Raw genomic sequence first — 19,833 nt, forward strand, 5'->3', positions numbered from 1 at the left:
TGCAGATCCAAGTGAGACTTCAAACGCAGGCTGTGCGAGGACAGATGGAGGCGGTTAGGAGAGCTCATATCTGGGTGTTCAGATCATAATACTAACTTTATTTTCCAAGCTCTCCCTCTCAGCCAGACATACAGTTATAGCCTGCCAGAAAACATTGTCATTTCTGCCTTCAGTCTTTCATTTAGCCGCTTCAAAGCCACCTCGCTTTGATACCTGACTTCCTGTGTGTGTTGGTGTGTTTGCCAGTGTGTGTGTCTGTTTGTGTACAGCCCTGGATGTTCTCTTGAGAGCAGAGACTTGCCTGGTCTCAAGGTAATACCCATGAGTCAGGATTTAGAGTTAGACACAGACACACACACAAAGGCTGAGGAATGCTGACGTTTTTTGGATGGCACAGGCTTTCCTTTGTGTTGTGGGGAGTGTTTAAATGGTCTGGTGTTTTGTTTGGAAGCCTGTTTGCCTGTGATCCATTACGTTAGCTTTGCCTTGTTAGCATAGCCTGGTGAGCTAATAAGACATCTTACTAAAACTGGCTGGCCTACTGCTGTGGAAGAAGAGAGGGGGGCTGCTCACAGAGAGGGATGTGCAGAAAGGATATGAATATCAAGCTCTGTGTGTGTGTGTGTGTGTGTATGTGTTGACTTGTCGCACTGGATGTCTGCCCAGCCAGCTAATCCGGACCCTGTGTATGTGTGTGTGTGTGCGCGACTACTAGTGGCAGCCTCCTGAGCACGGTATGGCAGAAAAGGAGTTGTGGGCTGATTGAGCGCTGTAATGGAAGACAGGAAATGAGAAGGCTTGCTTGAGCCAATGCTAATCGATCTCCCGCCTGGGTATAATTCACACACAGACACAGACACACACACACATACAAACATTTAAACTTTCAAGCTAACATGTAGGTTAATGCAGGAGTAATAAATGTGAAACGCAAATAAGATTTGGCCATGGGTAGTATGAGTGTGTGCGTGTGTGTGTGAAGGTGGCATGTGTGTAGCACAACTCCACGACAAATCACAGGGGAGTCAGAAAGGTGTGTGTATGCATGTGTTCCACTTCGAAGACTGTGTGTGAATGCTTCGGAGGTCTTCTCTATGTAAGAGCAGCTGTCAGGCCATCAGAGGAGCCTCTATAGGGAGTGTGAAAGTGTGTGTGTGTGTGTGTGTGTGTGTGTGTGTGTGTGTGTGAGACTGCGAGAAATTGAAAGGCTTTTTGTGTGTGTTGCTCTGTATGGTGAGCTTGCATCAATACAGCTAATAGCAATATTTATGATCCTGAACACACACACACCAAAGCTCATTTCCGCATACACACACAAACTTACACCAGCTTCTGTGTAAGAACACAAAACACACACAACAGAGAGAGAGAGAGAGAGAGAGAGAGAGAGAGAGAGAGAGAGAGAGAGAGAGAGAGAGAGAGAGAGAGAGAGAGAGAGAGGAGTGGCGGTGCACAGCCAGAGATGGAGGCAAACAAGCAGAGAATAAGAACACAAGCATGCAAAAACAGATCTTAACGCTGCGTGTGAAACCGGACAGACGGCCTTGAAGATCTTATATCACCATGAGCTCAACCAGTTTTGATTGTATTGTTTTATCTGGCCACTGCTTCTGAAGATATCCATCTCCCTGTCTCTCTCCAGCCTCTATCTCTGTGTCTGAAGGTGACCTTGCCTGTCTTTCAGTCTCTAGCGATGACACTGGCCCTATCAGTAATACATCATGTAAGCTGTGTATCAGCCAGATGCCGCACTAGCCAAGCAGTGGGTGGTCTGTCAGGCATGCTTGCTTTGTACAATATGCAAATAATCACATGCAAATTACCTACCCGTGTGTGTGTGTGTGACGATATATCAGTGTGGATGCAAATGCAGTAGGCTATCAGATGGAGAATGGGTGTTAAAGATTTAAAGAAGTGACAGGCTTCGCACCAAATACAGTTCCTGCTCACAAAATCAAAAGGCTACTCGCAGCAACTGTACCCTGAAAGCTGTGGAAGAATGTGACTATAACACATGTGCACACAGACACACACAGACACACACACACACACACACACACACACACAGACACACACAGGCCAGAAGCTCTGAGCAGCCCCCTGCTGTGCTGCAACAAGAGATGTATTGTAGACAACACAGCTGCAATAACAAGGATAGCCCAGTGCTAGAAGGAGCTGTACTGCATGGCTCTCAGTCTAGACTGGCAATAACAGCCGCCATATTCTAATACGAATATAGATGGACTTGTGGTGAGTGTCAGCGAGCCGCATTTCTGTGTATTTGAAACATGTTTAATTCCACCTGAAAATGAGTGGAAGTCACAGCGGAAAAGCATTTTCTGCTTTGCTTCCTTTATTCAATCATTACAAAGTATCAGCCAAATCCGGTATCAGTTAGAAAATCCTAAGGCATTTTTAAATTGATGGGAAAGGTTGAACTGTTCACGACTCTGCGGTAGTATTATTGATTGAAATTTTTATGCATTCCTCCTACGCAATTAACTCACCATTAGAGATTTCACATTTTACAGTGAGGCAAAAAAAAAAAATTAATTAATTAATTAATAAAATACAGGGATGCTCTGCCTTTTGTTTATCTTAAACTGTGAAATGGGTATATAGTATTAACGGTAGAATGAGTTAATGAGGCAAAAATGTACATTTTTACAAACGAACAATAGCAAGATCAGTGTGTTTTTAATTAGATCAAACAGGCTAATGTCTTGAAAATAAAAATGGTCTGTGTAAGAGCAAGATACAATGTGTAGGAAGGCACAAGTTATTGAATTTAGTGAGACAGGAACAATGGAAATCCATGCACACACTGTTCTAGCAATAACTGAGCAGACATACTGTGAAGGCCAGAGCAGACTCTATCTGCGGAGGAGACTCAGGTCTCGTGGAGTGCAGGGGGCACTCCTGAGGACCCTTCTTTTTTTGACTCCATGGTGGCATCAGCCATCCTCTGTGGAGTGGTCTGCTGGGGCAGGAACATCTCAACTGATTAAAACCAGTTGTGTTCTGGGAAGCCCCCTCAACGCCCTGTGGAAGTGGTGGGAGAACGGAGTGCGACGGCTAAGCTATCATCCCTGATGGAGAACTTGTCTCACCCCATGCAGGACACTCAGACAGCACTGGGCTTCTCCCTCTGTGACAGGTTGCTTCCTGCGGTGTGTGAAGGAGAGATACTGCGGGTCCTTCCTTGCTGCTGCTGTCAGGCTTCACAATCAACAATGCTCCCGACAGACTACTCACATCGAAACTGAGAAAATCACTGATGTGCAACATCAATGCAGACTAAACGCTGCAAAATCAATATTTCCTATGTGCAATAGTGTGAATTCAACTGTTGAATCTGTTTACTTATTATTATTATCCACTTGGTTTCTGTAACACTGCAAATTCACCCACTGTGGAACTAATGAAGAATTATCTTATCTTATAACTGCCTTTATATACTTTTGTACACATTAAACACATTCTGTTGAGACTTCAAGCACCTGCTAATAACCTCTATAATGGAAGATGGTGTATTTTATTTTTTTATTTTAAGAGAACATTCAGCTGAGAAAATATGGGATGAATGACTATTTTGCAAGAATGACAGAATCAGAAACATATTTTAAGCCCTGCAAATTAAAACTGTAGCCCCTTTCAATGTCTCTGCTGCTGCTGCTGACTAGCCAAACTAAGCCAGACTAACGCTAACACAATAAAACACACGTGGTTAAGTCAACAATTGCTCACTAACATGGGGGGGGGGGGGAATAACACACAAAGTCACGATGAGCACAGTGTGTCAAACGCATTGGTTATCGTTCACACATACACACGCACAAACAGAGCACCCACCGAGAGAGAGCGGGAAGACAAAGAGGTTGAACAACACACCAACATCTCTACTCTCTGCAACCCAGGCACATCAAAGCCTTCTCCGCCCATTTATCCGTGTGTGTGCCTGTAAATCAAAAGGCGTACTTTGAACATGCACACACACGCACACACACACACACACACAGGCTCAGACTGCATTTGCTTTGTGCAGCAGCGTCCAGGGCTGGGTAGGGGAGGCAAAGGATTTTGCTGTAGACGGGGGAATTACTCGCCTCGACTCTCTCTGTCAGGGAGGAGAGGGGGGGGATGACTGTTCGCCCGCAGTGAGTGAAAGAAGGAGAGGAAGAAAAATAAAAAGAGAGATAGAACAAAAAGACAGAGAGGTCAGTGCTGTGTCTGAGACCGTGCTTGTTTCTCTGCAAGTCACCTATCGCCTCACTTTCACCCCTCACTTGCCCCTGCCACCATCATTGAAAGGTGACTCAAGCAAGCACACTTCTGCCTCTGTCTTTAAAAATGGCTGTAAGGTGTGTTAGATAAGGCCAGGTCAATGTAATTAGTTGTAACAGCATGTTCAGGGCAAGATACTATACACAGGAACAGAAGAGGCATAAATGCACAAACACATTCAGAAACCCACAGAGAGGAAAAGCAAGGAATGCACCCACCCACACACACACACACACACACACATACATACACACACACGCAGAAGATCTGTGCATCCCAGTGTGACCATATGGTTTGGCGGGGACTTCCTACCCACCGCAGAGGAAGTGTCCGTTTACAGTGTACAGTTCAGTTGTCCGCCATCACATCCTGTCTCCCAGCTCTAAACGGCCATGTGAAGCCCGCTCGGCTCAGCCCAGTCACGGCTTTGAAGTTAAATCAAGCAGAAAGGAGACACAGTTCACCATACCATGCAATCAGCATCAGCATGAGATCTGGTAGCGTGCGCGCAACCTCAAGCGACAAAGCCCTGGCAACATTAAGAGAGAGCTCTGTGTACTATAGGTTCTGTGTGAAGCTAGTCCGCTTTCAGCCTGTTTTGTTGGCAGATTCTCGCCTTTTTTCCCCCTCTACTGTGGTGTCGTGATTGACATCCACCTGTCCTTGGAAGGACGGTGATTAGGTGTTCTTGCTCTTTGTTAACAGAGTGGATGCTCGTAATAGATTGTGTGTGTAGAGTGATATGATAGGCTGATGATGGGATGATCCAGCAGACACTGACTAACAGTCTGTGGAATACAACAGGGCGGGGTTATTGATGACTCTCTTAAACAGTGGATATCATTGCCATGACAGCCCATACATTATCACCGTGCAGCCACACCCCGTCACTGGCCCGGACCAATGGGCAGGCAGCTACCAAGCAAACAATCCCCAGCAGTGTTGGAGTGGTTGAAGGAGAGAGGAGAATGCTAAATGTGCCACTTCATCGGGTGATTGACACAAAGCCTCTTGTTTACCGGCGCCACTGAGATTTGCATCTTTTTACCGTTGCACCTCCCTCTCTTCGTCTCTCTTATTTCTGTTCTTCTCCCCTGCTTCACTCCCACAATCCTGTCTGTTTGTGGCGGCGCTGCATGAAGTGGGTATTACCCCACCCTGCTGGTATGATATTGATCAGCCTCCTCCCTCCCTCTCTTCCTTGCTCTCTCCTCTCTTCATAGCCCACTGCATTGATTCCACCTCTCCCTCTGAGCCCGCCAGCTAGGAGTGATTACACAGGCTGCTCACACACAGTGATGCAAGCACACACACAGACATTAGAGTCTTTGGTAGGGATGTGGGGATGTGTAGCCTTGCTTTACTTTAAAGGCTACAAAGCACAGCGGCTGCTGCACCAGCCCAGAGAAAACACTGCTTCTTTTCATTTAAGGCAACCAATGGCTACATGCTTAGCATGACATATGACCATAATAAATGTCGTTGTTATAGCATGTTAGCATAGCAGATCAGCAGGCTGGCATTAAGCTGGCTGTGCTCTGGTGGTTTTTGTCAGGGTGGTGTTAAAGATGGTGGTGGTGGGGCTTGACAGGTGGGCCCTGGACACCTTGTGATTCTGTGCAGAACCTTCACAGAGCTGATGCACGCTCCTTATATGGGCCTGCAGCGCTGCACTCACCATCTACAGACTAGCGGCTAGCCTCCTGAAGTCAAAGCAGTTAAATGAAACAGCAGAGAGTGGGTGTCAGACCTACATAGACAAAAGACTTTCTCAAGAGCTTAAGTCAGCTGTGTACAGTTGTAAGAGATTTGAGGTTTGGAATTTAAAAAAAAAGCTCACTTAGTTGTGTGCAAAGCTACACTACCTAAGTGAATTTTTACACCAAAAGATGAGCTTGCCAAAAGTGCGCAAGTAGCATGAGCTGTCGGCTCATCTGTGCACACAAGCGCATATTAATTAAATACCAAGTAAATCCCAGTTAAATACTAATCTACTCCTGGTTGCAAGATAGCATCTTTGCTAACAATAGATGGCAGAGTGCAAAAGGTTTTGGATGGGGAGTCCTGGCTGATGAGCTAACAAGGGCAGTGTAGGCTGATGCCACAAGAACAACCACTTATCTCTGTGTAACCTCTTTCTGGCAGCAGTAACAATCCAGCAGAGAGACTACAGCAACAGGCCAGAGATCCCACATATTATGCACACCCTCGCTGCCATTTGGCATTTAAATGGCATTTTGGCGGGGCAGCAAACAGTTTGCACCTAATTATGGCCAGTTGCTGCTGTGCCCCAAGTTAAGCGGGAGTCTCAGCAATGCACACAAGCATACAGCTGTTAAAGCTACTCTCTTAAGAATAACCAACTTCAGCTTATAATACTGGATGTGAGTGTTGAGAATGGAGCTCTATAACATGTAAAATGTTAACAGGTAGGCACAGTGCAAACAAAGACAAAGACAAGTGGGGAGAACAAGGACAGTGTGAGCGTGATCAATAGCGGTAATCAATACTCTCCCTCTGTACCTGTCAGTGTTTGAATCTGTACTTGTACTGCACTGCAAAATAACCTCTGAGACAGGCTCAAAGTGACTTTATTTCAGTTGTGTGATCTGATAAACAAGAAGTCTTAAATTAACTTACATGAAACACACGGTTAGCAGCTTCAAAAAAGGTAGAGCAGTGCTTTGATGAATAAATATCATGTCTCTTTATCACTCAAAGTAGGCCCATCTAAAAACCCCTCTAATGGCCCAGTGAGGCATCTTTAGATATGATGTTTTGGGCCAAAAAGTACTCCAAGAGACAGTGAGCCATCTGTTAACAGCAAGCTCCATCAGTCCCCTACAGGTCCTGTCACCAGACTACAGTTAGAAGAGTGTAAAGAACAAGTTCCACACGCTGAAGTGCTGTGTATTGTGGTGCACACGCTGAAGAAATGAGGTGTGTGTTTTGTGTAAAAGTGTGTATCTTGGATCTGCAGGGAGGAGAGAACGAGAGGTCACTGTCTATACAAGAAGCACACCTAGACAGACAGGTGTCTCAATCACCTCCAACACCCCTCCACACCCTCCACTTGCTGATGGAGGCAGCCCCTTGCACTCATCCGCCAACTCCATTACCCACTCCGACAGGGCTGCACATTAAATCATTGCATTTCACCTGGAGAGGAGGGTGAAAGGTAGGAGACGGAGAGGTGGGAGGAAGACAGGCTTTTCTGTTTTTTCTTTTTCTTTCTTTTTTTTTTACTATGTCCTCTCTTGCTGGTGTGTGAACTGATTCGGACATGCCCACGTGCTGGGCCACCATCAGTAATGGGCCAAAATCAGTCCCTACCCCCCCACCCCCACAATGCCTTGAGGCACAAGATTTATCACAAGGACCAGACAGTAGAGGAGAGCAAGACAGGAGAAGTCGACGGGAAATAATGTGGAATAAGGTAAGGAATGCCATAAGATATGAGAAGCGCAAATGATGAGAGCCTATAAAGAGTTATTCACCCTCAAATGGGGAGGGCATTATGGCGATCTATAAATGGGCTGTTAAGCTCAATAGCCCAAGGTTAGCTTGTCTTGATGCTGCAGTGAAAGTCTATACAGCTGACTGTGTTAGTCCTACCATAAACACACAGCCAGTCCCATCTGGAAAAAATGCATTTTAAATGCTCTGATTATTTCAATTAGCTCCAAAGCAAGGAAGGAGGATTTAAACAGCATGTCAGATAAAGCTCACAACACAGATTGCCACACAGGGCAGCAGCTTGCTTTAACAACTGCATAGGGGCAGAGGAAAAACCTCTGGATAAAAGACATGGGGATTTGACAACTGTACAAAAAAAGAGACTTAGGGGAGGTCTATATTTTCTTAATCATTTCATTAAGATAGTGCTTAGGCTAATTTAACAGTAGGCTTAATAACGCAGACTTTCCTCCCTCTGCTCTGTACACAAGTGTTAACTGTCTGCTCGAACAAAGACGGCTCTGTTCACAAATACAACACTGCCAAACTGTTAAGTACATTCCTATAAAGAGAAGAACAAAGAGCATTTGAGCGTGGAGGGAACAGAAATGAATACAGCTACTGAGGGGATAGCACAGCTCGGCCCTTTGATGCCAGGAAATGTCTTTACCATCGTGGATAGTGTTTATACTTCTTCATAGCGCGCTGTTTAAGATCGAGGCAACAATAAAATCAACTGGTAGTAGTGTGAAATCTCAGCGGAGATGATGTCTGGGAGAGAATGGGGCTGAGAAGGAGGGAGGTGGGGGCTGAGGTATGTACTGCAAAACAGCAGACGAGTAGAGGGCATGGCAGAGAATTTAGAGGTTTGGACTGGAGGGTTTTTTGGTAAGCACAACAGAGGATTTAGGCTTTCACAACGCAGAATAATAAAGCGTGCAGTTTTGTGTGTGGATGCAAGTCACAAAAATGCACAAACACCTATGTGCAGAATAAATGAAGGGGGGGGGGGGGGGGGGGGGGTGTGTGTGTGTGTGTGTGCAAGTGTGATGAAGCGTCTCCAAGCCCTCGCAGCTGTGGTTCCCTACGTCCATGTGATCCATTGGCGGTGACAGACAGGCAAACACAATTTAGACTCGCCCATCAAAGCACATGCAACACCAGTCACAGCCACTGCGGGCGGAAATGTGACGCACTGAATGGAAAACACACAATCCGCCTTCTGTGTCCAAGGAAAGACCCGTTTAAATTTGTCATTAACTAAAATCCAGGAAAACCTGTTTGTCATGCCCTGCAACTCTTTTTCCAAGCGTTCTATTTTTGTATTTGTTTTTTTTTTTTTTTTTTTTTTTTTACTGTATACACACCACAAAGACAATTTTGTGTTAGAGAATGTGAGACTGTGTTCAGCCAATCTGTGGGGATATTGGTGCATTTTATGGTCCAGAGGATTTTACAAAATCTACTAAAAATCCTCATTTGAGTGCAGAAGCTTGAGTTGTGAGCCCTTCAAGGCTTTTATTCGTTGGTTATGGAGCAGCTCCAGTGTCTAAATCTTGATGACATGACTGATAAGGCTCTTGGTTCTTTGGTTTAGAAGAGAGTTTTCTTGTTCACATACACTGACTGGATTGTGTTGTTGTAGAGAAATGGCATTTGAGAACTCTTAAACAGAGTGATGTTCCCCTTTTTGCGATCAAAGCAAGAGCATGTGTGAGCCAGTTGTTTTGCATTAGATCAACAAGTATTCAGAGACGGAGGATAGATAAAGTTAGCAGTGAGTCAAGCTCCAACACATGTACAGAAAGTCATAGGGTCTCTGTGAGACTGCAGTGCTGCTGCAGGGGAGCTGCTTGAGATGGCAGACTGTGGTGATGTTGCTGTTGTTTTAAGGGCTGCGTGAAGCAGCGGGCTCCAAGGTACAAAATGTAGACATTCCAAAGACCTCACAGCAATCCCCGAAATTTCCTCCTCTCGTGTCTGCTCCTCTCTCTGACCGATGTCCTTGCCCTTCTTCCCTCTTTCCTTCCTCCCTTTGCTCTCTCTACCAGCGAGAGTTAATTTGCACCATGTGTTCTTTAATGGACAAAGAGAGAAAGAGTGGGAAAAAAAAAACAGGGCCCTAGTGGAAGCGTGTGAACCCGATACCACTGTAAATCTGCACTTCCACAGCGTTACCCTCTCCTCCTCCTCCTCCTCCTCCCCCTCCTCTCCTGTTCTCTCTCATTCTTTTTTTATTGGCATGTCACACATTGGACAAGCTGGAAATTACACTGAGCTGAGCTGAGAACCAGCGGTGAAGCACGCCAGATACCCACTTAAGCTGAGAGAGGGAAGGGAAAAGCGGAGGGTTGGAAAGGAGAAAAATAGGGGACAGGAGGGAGAAGTGAAAATGTAAAGTGGGAGAGGACGAGGAGGTGGGGTAAAATTAGCCGTCCGTTTTCAGAACAGAGGCCAATCCAATTAAAGCTTGACCAATCCACGCAAAACTGTGTCTGGAAACTACACTCGGCAATGGGTGGGCCAGGAAAAGACAAGAGATCCTCCTCTAAAAACAATACTACACAGGGTTACTCACAGATAATACCAGAGATACAAACAGCTGAAAATGATGCGAAAGAAAAACAAAGTTCTGTGGCATCTAGTGTGAAAACCATCTAGCCCCAATAGTTGTGAGACACTATGAACATTAACCGACTTCAAAGGACCCTTCACCCTCTAATTTAGAGTACAGCCCCCTACGGAGGAGTCGACTGTTTTCATTTCAACAGGAAGACCTGGTCAGGTAATTAAACAGACCCTGTCATTATTTTTCATATACAACGACTGGGTTGGGAGTCCTGTAGGTTTTGACAGCTTCAAATATACCTGCCTTTCTCAGTGCGTTTGCTACATTTGTTTTCCCACTCTCTCATCAAAGCCAATGCCAAAGAGGATAGCGCTGTCTGTTTGCTCTTCTGCTTTAAAGATAAAAATGTAGTGCTCCATGCCGGAGAACAGTGAATTTGCTTCAGATGTTAGTGAAGACATCAGAGGAGACGTTTTCACTTGTGATGTGCCAGGAAAAAAAAAAAAAAAAAAGAGAGAGAAAAGTGTCTGAGGCACCACTGAATATTTCAACAACTCAGCAACAAGGGGTGGAATTAGCACTTGGATATATATGCAATGCCCAAATGTCATCTGTCACTGAAAAATGACATGACAAATTTGCATGCATGTGTGTGTGAGCCAAGATGTGGCCAAGCTGGTGAAAGTAAACTCAACTAATGAAACTCTAAGGGGGAAGAATGAGCAAAAGGGCCTCTCTGCTGAATAATTTAGCAGTGGTGGGTCAAAGAGGAGGCTATTGATTGAGCTTTTAAAGAGCCTTATGAAAATGCTATGGCCGCTTGCCTGGCCCTTCAGCCCGACCAACCCCCACTGTCTGGAGGCTGCACCCTCTCCATCTAAAAACACACACACAAAACCCCATTTTGATTTCAGTCTGTTTCTACTTCCCTCCCCTCCTGTCTTCTATCCTGGAGAAAGAGATAATCCTATTGGCTGAACAACTAGTTTCCATAGCAGCATTTAGCTAATGCACAGGGAGGGCAGTGAGGGTGAGAGAAAAAAGTGTTATCTGTCCAAAAAGATGAAAAGAGGGGAATGTGAGGGAGAGTAGAAGCAAGGAGCCAAGGAGACGGTTGGCTCGGTTTTATACCCACAAGAAGAGCTGAATACATCCTCCTTCACTCGCTGGGTCTGAACTGTGTTATCTCAACCTTGCCATTTGTATTGCTTTATTTATTCATCGCTGCGCTCATGTGGACAATCAATCTAACCTGCCTCCCTAAAGAGAGACAGAGCTCTGTAGCCATCTGAGAGATGCATGCCTGTCTGCATCTGATTTGAGAAATGCACCGAGCTCGCAAACTAACGCCAGAGTAGGACTAGCACTTGTCAGTCTTGCAGATTAAGACCATGCTTGCATAGAAACACCGGCTGCCGCAGCTTGTGACCCCAAAGCCTCGGCTAAATGACCTAATGTTATTACAAAGAAAGGCATTAATGGCTTCACCTCAATGAAATTTCAAGTGTGTAGAGACAGAGGAGGAGGGAGGGAATGGGAGGGGAAGGCAGGATTGGTGGGGTGAATACCTCATAGAGGAGCATTAATCAAAACGGTCATAATGGGGAAAGTCACCTGATACTGCCAAAGCAGCAGTAAAAAATCCTTTGCTCACAGGGTTTAGTCACAGCCAACTGTGAGAGAAGGAAAGGGAGGGGGGCTATTTGTCAAATAAAGGCAAGTAATCTGAGCAGAATTAATTTGTTCAAATCAAAAAAATTGTTCCACTTCATGTGTTAACCAGCTCCAGCCTACCACAGTTAAGAAGTATAATGTCAGCAACCATTTCTGGTCTGTTTTTTCTTTTGGAGGTAAGTGACAATGAACGGCCATTCACTGCTTAGTGGCTGTTGTACTGTGGTTCTATTGCTTTAAGGCGGTGACTCAATGGGGAACATTACAGGCAGAATGCTTCAATCAAACAGCTTGCTGCAGGCTCGGCTGGCCGGTCGTGTCTATAGACGCCTAGATGCCCTTGTCAAAGCTGCTTCCTCACAGAGAGCACAGAGACAAGCAGACACTTAAGACAGCCCCACACACAATAGTGAAAGGGCTGCACCTCCACATGTTCATGCCTGTGAAATGTACCAGCTCGCTTACAGCAGCTGAGCGGACCCTGGAATGAAAGGAAGATCGCGCACACGCAGGCACGCACGCACACAGACGCACACACACAAAATTGCCCCTAATGACTGTAGCGCCCCTCTCTCAAGAGATGGCAGCGGCTGCTGCTCCACTCGATAAATATTAACAAGAAGTGCGACTGATGGCAGTGCTCACTGATCCATAATTGGATTTCAAAATGTTCGATGGGGGTGGGGTGGAGGGTGGTCGCAAAGGGAGAAATGGGAAGATAAAAAGAGGGAACTCAGCCTTCTAGGCAGTGACAAGAGACATGTGATGCCTGTCTAGTCAACCTCCTACCATCATCTCAGTGGCACAACACCACTGAGAGAGTCTCTGGCGAAAGAAACGCACAGGTTGTTCATTACAGACTGACGTTCTTGCTTTCATTGACTCGCGGCTGCATGCATCACAGGGCACTTTGACACTGCAGTTTTACATAAAGGGAGAAATCCAGGGAAGGATCAGAGCGATGGAAGAGAACTCCACTTGCTGATGCCACATTAAGTGATATTTTTGCATGGGTCTGAATATGCGCAGACAAGCTAGCCGCAAGCTGATTAGCCAGCGGATCTCATTGTTAAGCTAATTCTGAGCACTTTGGATTCCATTAGGGCTATACTCAGGATCCAGAGAAAACCTAATAACTGCTCATGTTAAGCATGCGTATTTATGCACATATATTTGCATCTTTATCAAACATTTTTAATTATGGGCTTTGAATAGGTGGCATTTTCCAAGGCTGTATGATAAGAACCAGTTAAAACCATCAGGAAACAGTCGTGCGAGATACAATTATTATTCGGTGTGTGTGTGTGTGTGTATGTGCGTGGGTGAAGGGGAGGTGTACACACATTGTTTACATGACAACTGGGAGAGCTATGCTGTCTTACCCGTCCAACACAAACATGCATTTGAATACACATGTAACCACACATGGACAGTGCATATGTCCTGATTACACACACAGCACTAAGGACATTCATAAATAATCAATGCTTAAATTTTTATTCAGCAGTCATGTCACTTTGCTTCTAGCAACTACATAAATCCCAGCAAACCACTGAAAATTGTATTTAGCATAAAAAAAAAAAATTTGGTGTGGTAATTTCATCTTATAAACACCAGAGAAGTTCACTCATCACAAGGAAAACAACATCTCAAATAGTTCCTAACTTTGGCTGAGTATACATATCTCAGTGAGCATCTGGGAATCACAAATGCTATTAATTTAGTTATCGGAATAGTATAACATATTACAAACTTTAACGGAAGCCAAAATTGTTTTTTTTTTTTTTTTGACAGATAAGTGTAGAGCTGACACTAATTCTGAAAAGATATTTAATAATATTTCTGCTTCATTTGACAGGTCCCAGTTGAGAGAGAGGAAATATGGGTAAAAGAGACTAAACAAATAAAAAAAAAACACACTTAGCAGGCATACACTAGTGATATGAATAATCAGGATGCTCCTTGACTGTGTTTCTTTGCATTGGTTAAAACGATTTACTGATTAGGCATCCTGGGGTCATGCAAACCGCTGTAAGTCTTGCATGTTAGATGCAAGGCCAAACACTGATCGACAGGAGCTAAGGGTTACAGGCGGGTCATTTTCATTTCCAGATGCAGCTTTCGTTTCAAAAATATCTTATCAGTTAGATTGGCACCCATCAATTACCTCCAACATCACACGCGGACACTTGCATTGTGCATGTGTTGACACATGATTTGACAGTGTTAGAAGCCTGAACAAACACTCCATCACAGCGTGTTTTCACTGGACATGTGTGAATGCACAATGTATCACAGATTTGCTTGCACATATCTCACAGTGCAAATAGAGCACGCTCAACCTTGAGATGGCTATAACCTTACACTGTGCTGTTAAACTGATACCAAGTTGAGGGGCACAAAATGAAAACTCAGTGAACAGAGTTCACACAGAATATTGGTTATATGGCAAAGAAAATCCCTCATTCTGCAACATATGAGCTGGACTCCTGGCAAGATAATTGCATTGTACATGGCATCTAATTAAATGTCCATAAGCAGGGAGATCCAGGACTGGAGGTGTGTGTGTGTGTGTGTGTAAGACTAATAGCAGGAGAGACACTGTGTGTGGGTGTGTGTTGGTGTACTGGGCTCCTCAATCCCTCGTTCCCGGAGGGAGAAACGCTGCAATCGCTCCATTAGCGAAAGAAGGAGGGAGACAGGGATGCTGGGGGAAAGCAGAGAGAGCAAGAGAGGGATGTGGATGAAGGAGGGGAGGGAGGACAAAACACAGCTGACTTGGCCAATAACAGCAAATGAGGTTAGATACAAGCAAAGAGGGAGGTGGAGGGGGGTCAATGAGCGTCGAGGACATGGACACAATGACCAGAACATGGAATGGGAGGAGGGAGGGAGGTGAGTGACAGCAGATAAAGAGGAGTGGGGATGAGGGAGGAATGAAGTGTAGAAACAGACAGATGAGAGAGTGAGAAGGAGAGAAATGGAGACAGAGGAGACAATCGGTTAAGAAAAGCACGATGGATTGGTGAAGTCAGGGTCAATGGGCAGATATGGCTGCAGATTGTTCAGTGCTCAGTCGCTGTCAGGTGGCTTATTGTCTGGTCACATGACCAGAATTTAAAACACTGCAAACATACACATGTACTCACACACGTATACGGCAGGATCACTGCATTACTCTCATCAAATATAGATTGAAAACACATTACAAGGCTGGTCCTTAACTGACCTAACCACTCACATCAGACGGAACTGATGACGGATTTTTTCAGATGCAATTTTAGTCCTCTTAATATATTTAATTAAATGCTTAATTCACTTAAAAGTCACATTTGTTGTACTACCGCATTTATTTTGTGGTGCCATTGTTTGACTGTTTCAAACACTTATCTCGTCTTGTGAATTTTGTAAATCATTTTTCAGAAAATGAACATTGTGTTCCTTACACTCCTGATTTTGTTAATGGTTAAAATGGCCTCCTACTGGTCACCCATGCATCTGGGCAGACATTTTAGGAGGAAGGCAGGAGACTATCTAAATCTATATGGCTGGATCAATATGTCACAGAGGTTACAGTGGGCACCACAGCTGCCACTGTTGAGTAAACAAACTAGGGAAAATGATTGTCCTCCAAGCCCAGAATGACCCCAATAATACTGCAGGATGGATTTTTTTTTTTGCACGTGTTATTGCTGAATGGCTGTGAAGCAGAAGCAACAAGGAAGCACACAAACATGCAGCAACTCTAGGCTCAAAATCATCACACGACAGAGAAGACACACGGTTAGAGAAAGATATAAAAAAGACAGAGAGGCGGGCTTCAGTCCTTGTTCTTCCCCACGCAGGAGAGATTGATGGCTGCATTCAGGATTTCTACACACCACTAATTGGATTCACAGGTCATTAGATAAAGTACAGAGTGAGACTGTTACAGCCTAAAGACTGAGGGAGGAGAGAGAGAGAGACAGGGAAAAGGAGAAGGGTGCGAGAGGGGCAATATTGATGAGGTTGTTTGGTTCAGGACCAATGAAATTTCCTCTCCCTCTGCAGCGCCTCCAAAGCCCCTGTTCCACCCCACACAGAGGGGGGTTGATCGATAATTTGCGCGGCAAGAAAAAGTGGGGGTTGGAGACAGACGCGGGGAGGGAGGAGAGGATAAAAAAAAATAAAAAATAAAGAGAATGAGTTGACGTCTAATGTGTGGTTCACTTACATGGATCTCATGTTGCCTGCTGCCTCTCCTTTTCAATATATTGTGGCAAGAGAAGAAAATGCGATTACACCGACCATTATGTTCAACAAAAGAGCAGAATGAGTGGATGAACATTTTTTTCTCTCCCAGTGGCACAAGTCTGTGTCCCAGTTTTGAGTGCAGGGTGACGGAGTGGTTTCGAGCCTGGCCAGCTAGATGGTAGTTTATACCAACATGTGTGCAATTACAACCTAATTCAGCTATCATCCTAAAAGAGGATTTTGAGCTGGTCTAGTAAATAGAGATTACAAGTTTTCAATACAGCCAGCATTGATTTGTAGCCCAGTGACGAAGTGAGCTCATTGAAAGGCACTGTACTTGTTTAGAGAGCCAGCGGGGCTTGTTGTTTTAACATAGGACGACAAGGGTACAGTCTGCTCAAACACATACAGGCATGCAGATGGCTGTTCATTAATTACAGATGGATGGGGGGAGGGAGTAACAGAGAGCGAGAGGCACAGAGAGAGAAAGAGAGAAAAGAGAGAGAGAGAGAGGTCAGCTAATGGAGCTAGTATTCTCTCCCTCTCCCTGGACAATTACCTCTGTCTGCCCCAGACCTCTTCTGGCGCTCTTAATCAAGGTGCAGGTGCGTGGGTTTTGTGCGAGTGTGTGTGCGTGTGTGTGTGCGCATGTGTGAGCTCAGGGAGGGGTTCCTGCCATCCTCAGCACTCTCTAGTAGCAATCCGATTAAAGCCCTGCTGCTGTGGGGCCAGGCTGTTCTCCCCTCTGCAAGGCTCACCTTAAAACCCCTTCTTCACGCAACAACTGCCCTTCACACGCACAAAAGTATTCACATGTGAAAGCAAAAGTGATAACATCCTTAACTCGCATGCATACACACGCAGACATATATACATACACACCCTGTTCCACCTTTTCTAAATGTGGTGCGCGTGGCCTCTGAGCTGACCTCCCATCATCACCCTGGGTTTTGGCAGCCATTACTTTGGCCCCCTGGGTCCTGGCCGCCCCACACCAAGCCCTCTGCCCTATGCTTAGACAACCAATCTGTTAAAAGACGAGCAACGCTCGCTCCAGCAGGCTTAAATGCTGCTTCATTTGGCACCATAGATCCATCGATTATATATTCCAGGAGTCTTTACCCGTTAAATGGTAGTCACATTACCACAAACGTGCACCTAAATTTGTGCTTCGCTCCTTTTGTGGCAGGTGGAAACCATACAAATTCAAACAATCACTTTCTAATCAACTAATCAATTTCACACTTCATATTTGACTTACACCGGCAAATTTCCAGATTATATATTGCTTGAAAAAGGTATTCTACATGATCTGCAGGTAGCTGTGATACATTCATTATTCCTAAAATCATGCTGCGTGTCATTAGAGTCGACCACAGTGTGTAAACTAACCACATATCTTTTTATCATCAGCACGAACAAAGAAAACTCAGTTGTGCGATTTCCACTTAAGTAAACAAAGAAAATGCAGTGTGGGAAAATCAGTTATTGCGTATGTGTGTCTATGTGTGTACCTGTGATACATTTTAGGCGTCCTAAACAAGCACCACCTCACCTCAGACTGACCGAACCAGATGAATCAGCCATCCTCAGTAGCAAATTAAAAACCAATTTCTTTCTTTTTTCAGCAAAACAGGCAATTTGGCAGTAAGAAAAAAAATCAATTGAAAACTGGTGAAGGTCTCCTTAATTAAATCAATTAAGTGCATCGACAAACATCTTTATTTCCATTACGAGCATTATTACACTGCCAGTGGATCACAAAGGTGGTTAATATGCAAGCCTGATTCTCAGACGGATTTTTATTTTTCAGCATAACCCTTTAAAACCCTTTGTGTTCAGTTCTCATCAGACTCCCACGGTGTGTAACAAAAATGTGCAACTCTGCACCTGTTTCGCCTAATTACGGTGCACACGCCATCGTAGCCCTGATTTCCTCTGAAATCTCTTCTCACTAGAGACGCAGTGGTTGTTTTCCAGCGTGGGACATGGGATGGGTAAGTGGGTGGGCCGGTGCTGAACCTCAGCCCAGTGTGGGGACAAGGGGACACGAAACAGGTCAGACATGAAAATTTACTCACCAGCTTGAAATCCTGAATGCTACAAATGAAGTAGGGAGTGTTGGGCCGCCGACTCTCAATGTACACACAATCTGCAAGTGAGAAAAGAGGGAAAAAAGAAAACAGCTTGAGTTTGAAAGAAGATGTTCACACTTCCCAAAGCGTTCATGTTTTTCTGCAGCCAGACTCTAATATAATAATATATTATTTTGTGTGCTGTTACCTCTGCTGAAAAGACATTTTTTCTCCTTGAGTCAAATTCAATTGGAATGCGAGTAATAGGATTAAGGACTTTTGGAACGCTACAAGGTTGCCTTTCCAAAGCAAACATTACGCCCAAGGGGAATTATGTTATTGTTCCACTCCTTTTATACACCAGTGAGCAATACTAGCTTTAACCCCAACCCAGCCTGCAGTCCTCACTGTAACCCGTTTTTATAAAATGACAACTTCTGTCATTGCACCTACAGTACATATGTCCAGTTAGCTTTGGGTTGGCTTAGCAGGAAACAAAAAAAAAAAACAACCCACCATGTGTCCCTTCATTCACATCTTAAAATGTTGCGAAATTACATAACCCTCACAAGTGTTGAAAGTAACCCTCTTGTAATGTGTGTGAGGAGGTGGCCTTGGCCGGCTGTGCTGTTAAATTGAATGTGACTGGTGGTATGGCCAGGTCGTGAACCCTCATCTCCTTAACAAAAACATTCACGCTGCAGAGGACAAAAAACACACAGCCACTTCTGTTAAGAAGAAGAGGAGGAGGAGGAGGAGGAGGTGGTGGTGGTGGTGTGGGACGTGGTTAATGGTAACTGCTAAGCCTGGTGCAGCACTTTCCAGAAACAGCCAAGGGTTAGAATTAATACAGAAAAAGAGATCTGAATTCACAAAAGTCAAATTAGCATAATAGTCCCCCATTCACCTTGGCTCTTAGCTGAAACAAAAAACCACAAGTGTGATCAAACTGAGCACAAAATTGATTTATTTTGTTTTTTATATAATAAGCTGCAAAACAGAGTTCTTGCTTGCTCAACAGGCAAAACAATGAAAAGCCACTGACACTTGACTGTTTGAAAAAATAGATCACACACACTGAAAACTGACCTATCAGATGGAAACAGTGCAACAAGCTATTTGATTGCTCCCAGGGCTGGTTGTGCTTACCGTTTGGTGCAACAGAGCATAGCGCTCTTGCTAATGTTCACACAAACACAAGGCCATAAAGATAGGAACTACTCTGATCCACTATCTCACAGCTCTGCAAGGTTTGAATACCAAAAAAAGAAAAGAAAAGAAAAGAGAAGCCACCATAGGTAAGATTTACACTGACAACACAAACTGCTGGTGCTCATTTCACCAAAACACATGCTGAGCTGTTCTGTACAGAAGGACTAAGGCACACTTTCCCTAACAAAAGATGTGAGGCTAGCTTTTTTCCAGTGACTGACAGTGCCATCATCTGTTATTTATTTGTTTGTGTCAACAGAGTTATCGATCTGGCTGTGGTTTATCTTACCGCTTGCAGAGGAAAAGAGGGGTGGCAAAGATATTAAATGG

At 44.6% G+C, this 19,833-nt stretch overlaps 1 protein-coding gene across 3 annotated transcripts in view; it reads right to left on the reverse strand.

Moving 5' to 3' along the window:
- rerea (arginine-glutamic acid dipeptide (RE) repeats a) overlaps nucleotides 1-19,833 on the reverse strand; it is a 121,882-nt gene that overhangs the window by 45,215 nt on the left and 56,834 nt on the right. For all 3 annotated transcript variants that reach the window (XM_041048748.1, XM_041048739.1, XM_041048756.1), the window contains one exon: nucleotides 18,298-18,368. In XM_041048748.1, the coding sequence (XP_040904682.1) occupies nucleotides 18,298-18,368 (71 nt within the window). The remainder of the gene's footprint in view (nucleotides 1-18,297; nucleotides 18,369-19,833) is intronic.

Source organism: Toxotes jaculatrix, chromosome 2, assembly GCF_017976425.1.
Source record: "Toxotes jaculatrix isolate fToxJac2 chromosome 2, fToxJac2.pri, whole genome shotgun sequence".
Classification (NCBI taxonomy): domain Eukaryota; kingdom Metazoa; phylum Chordata; class Actinopteri; family Toxotidae; genus Toxotes; species Toxotes jaculatrix.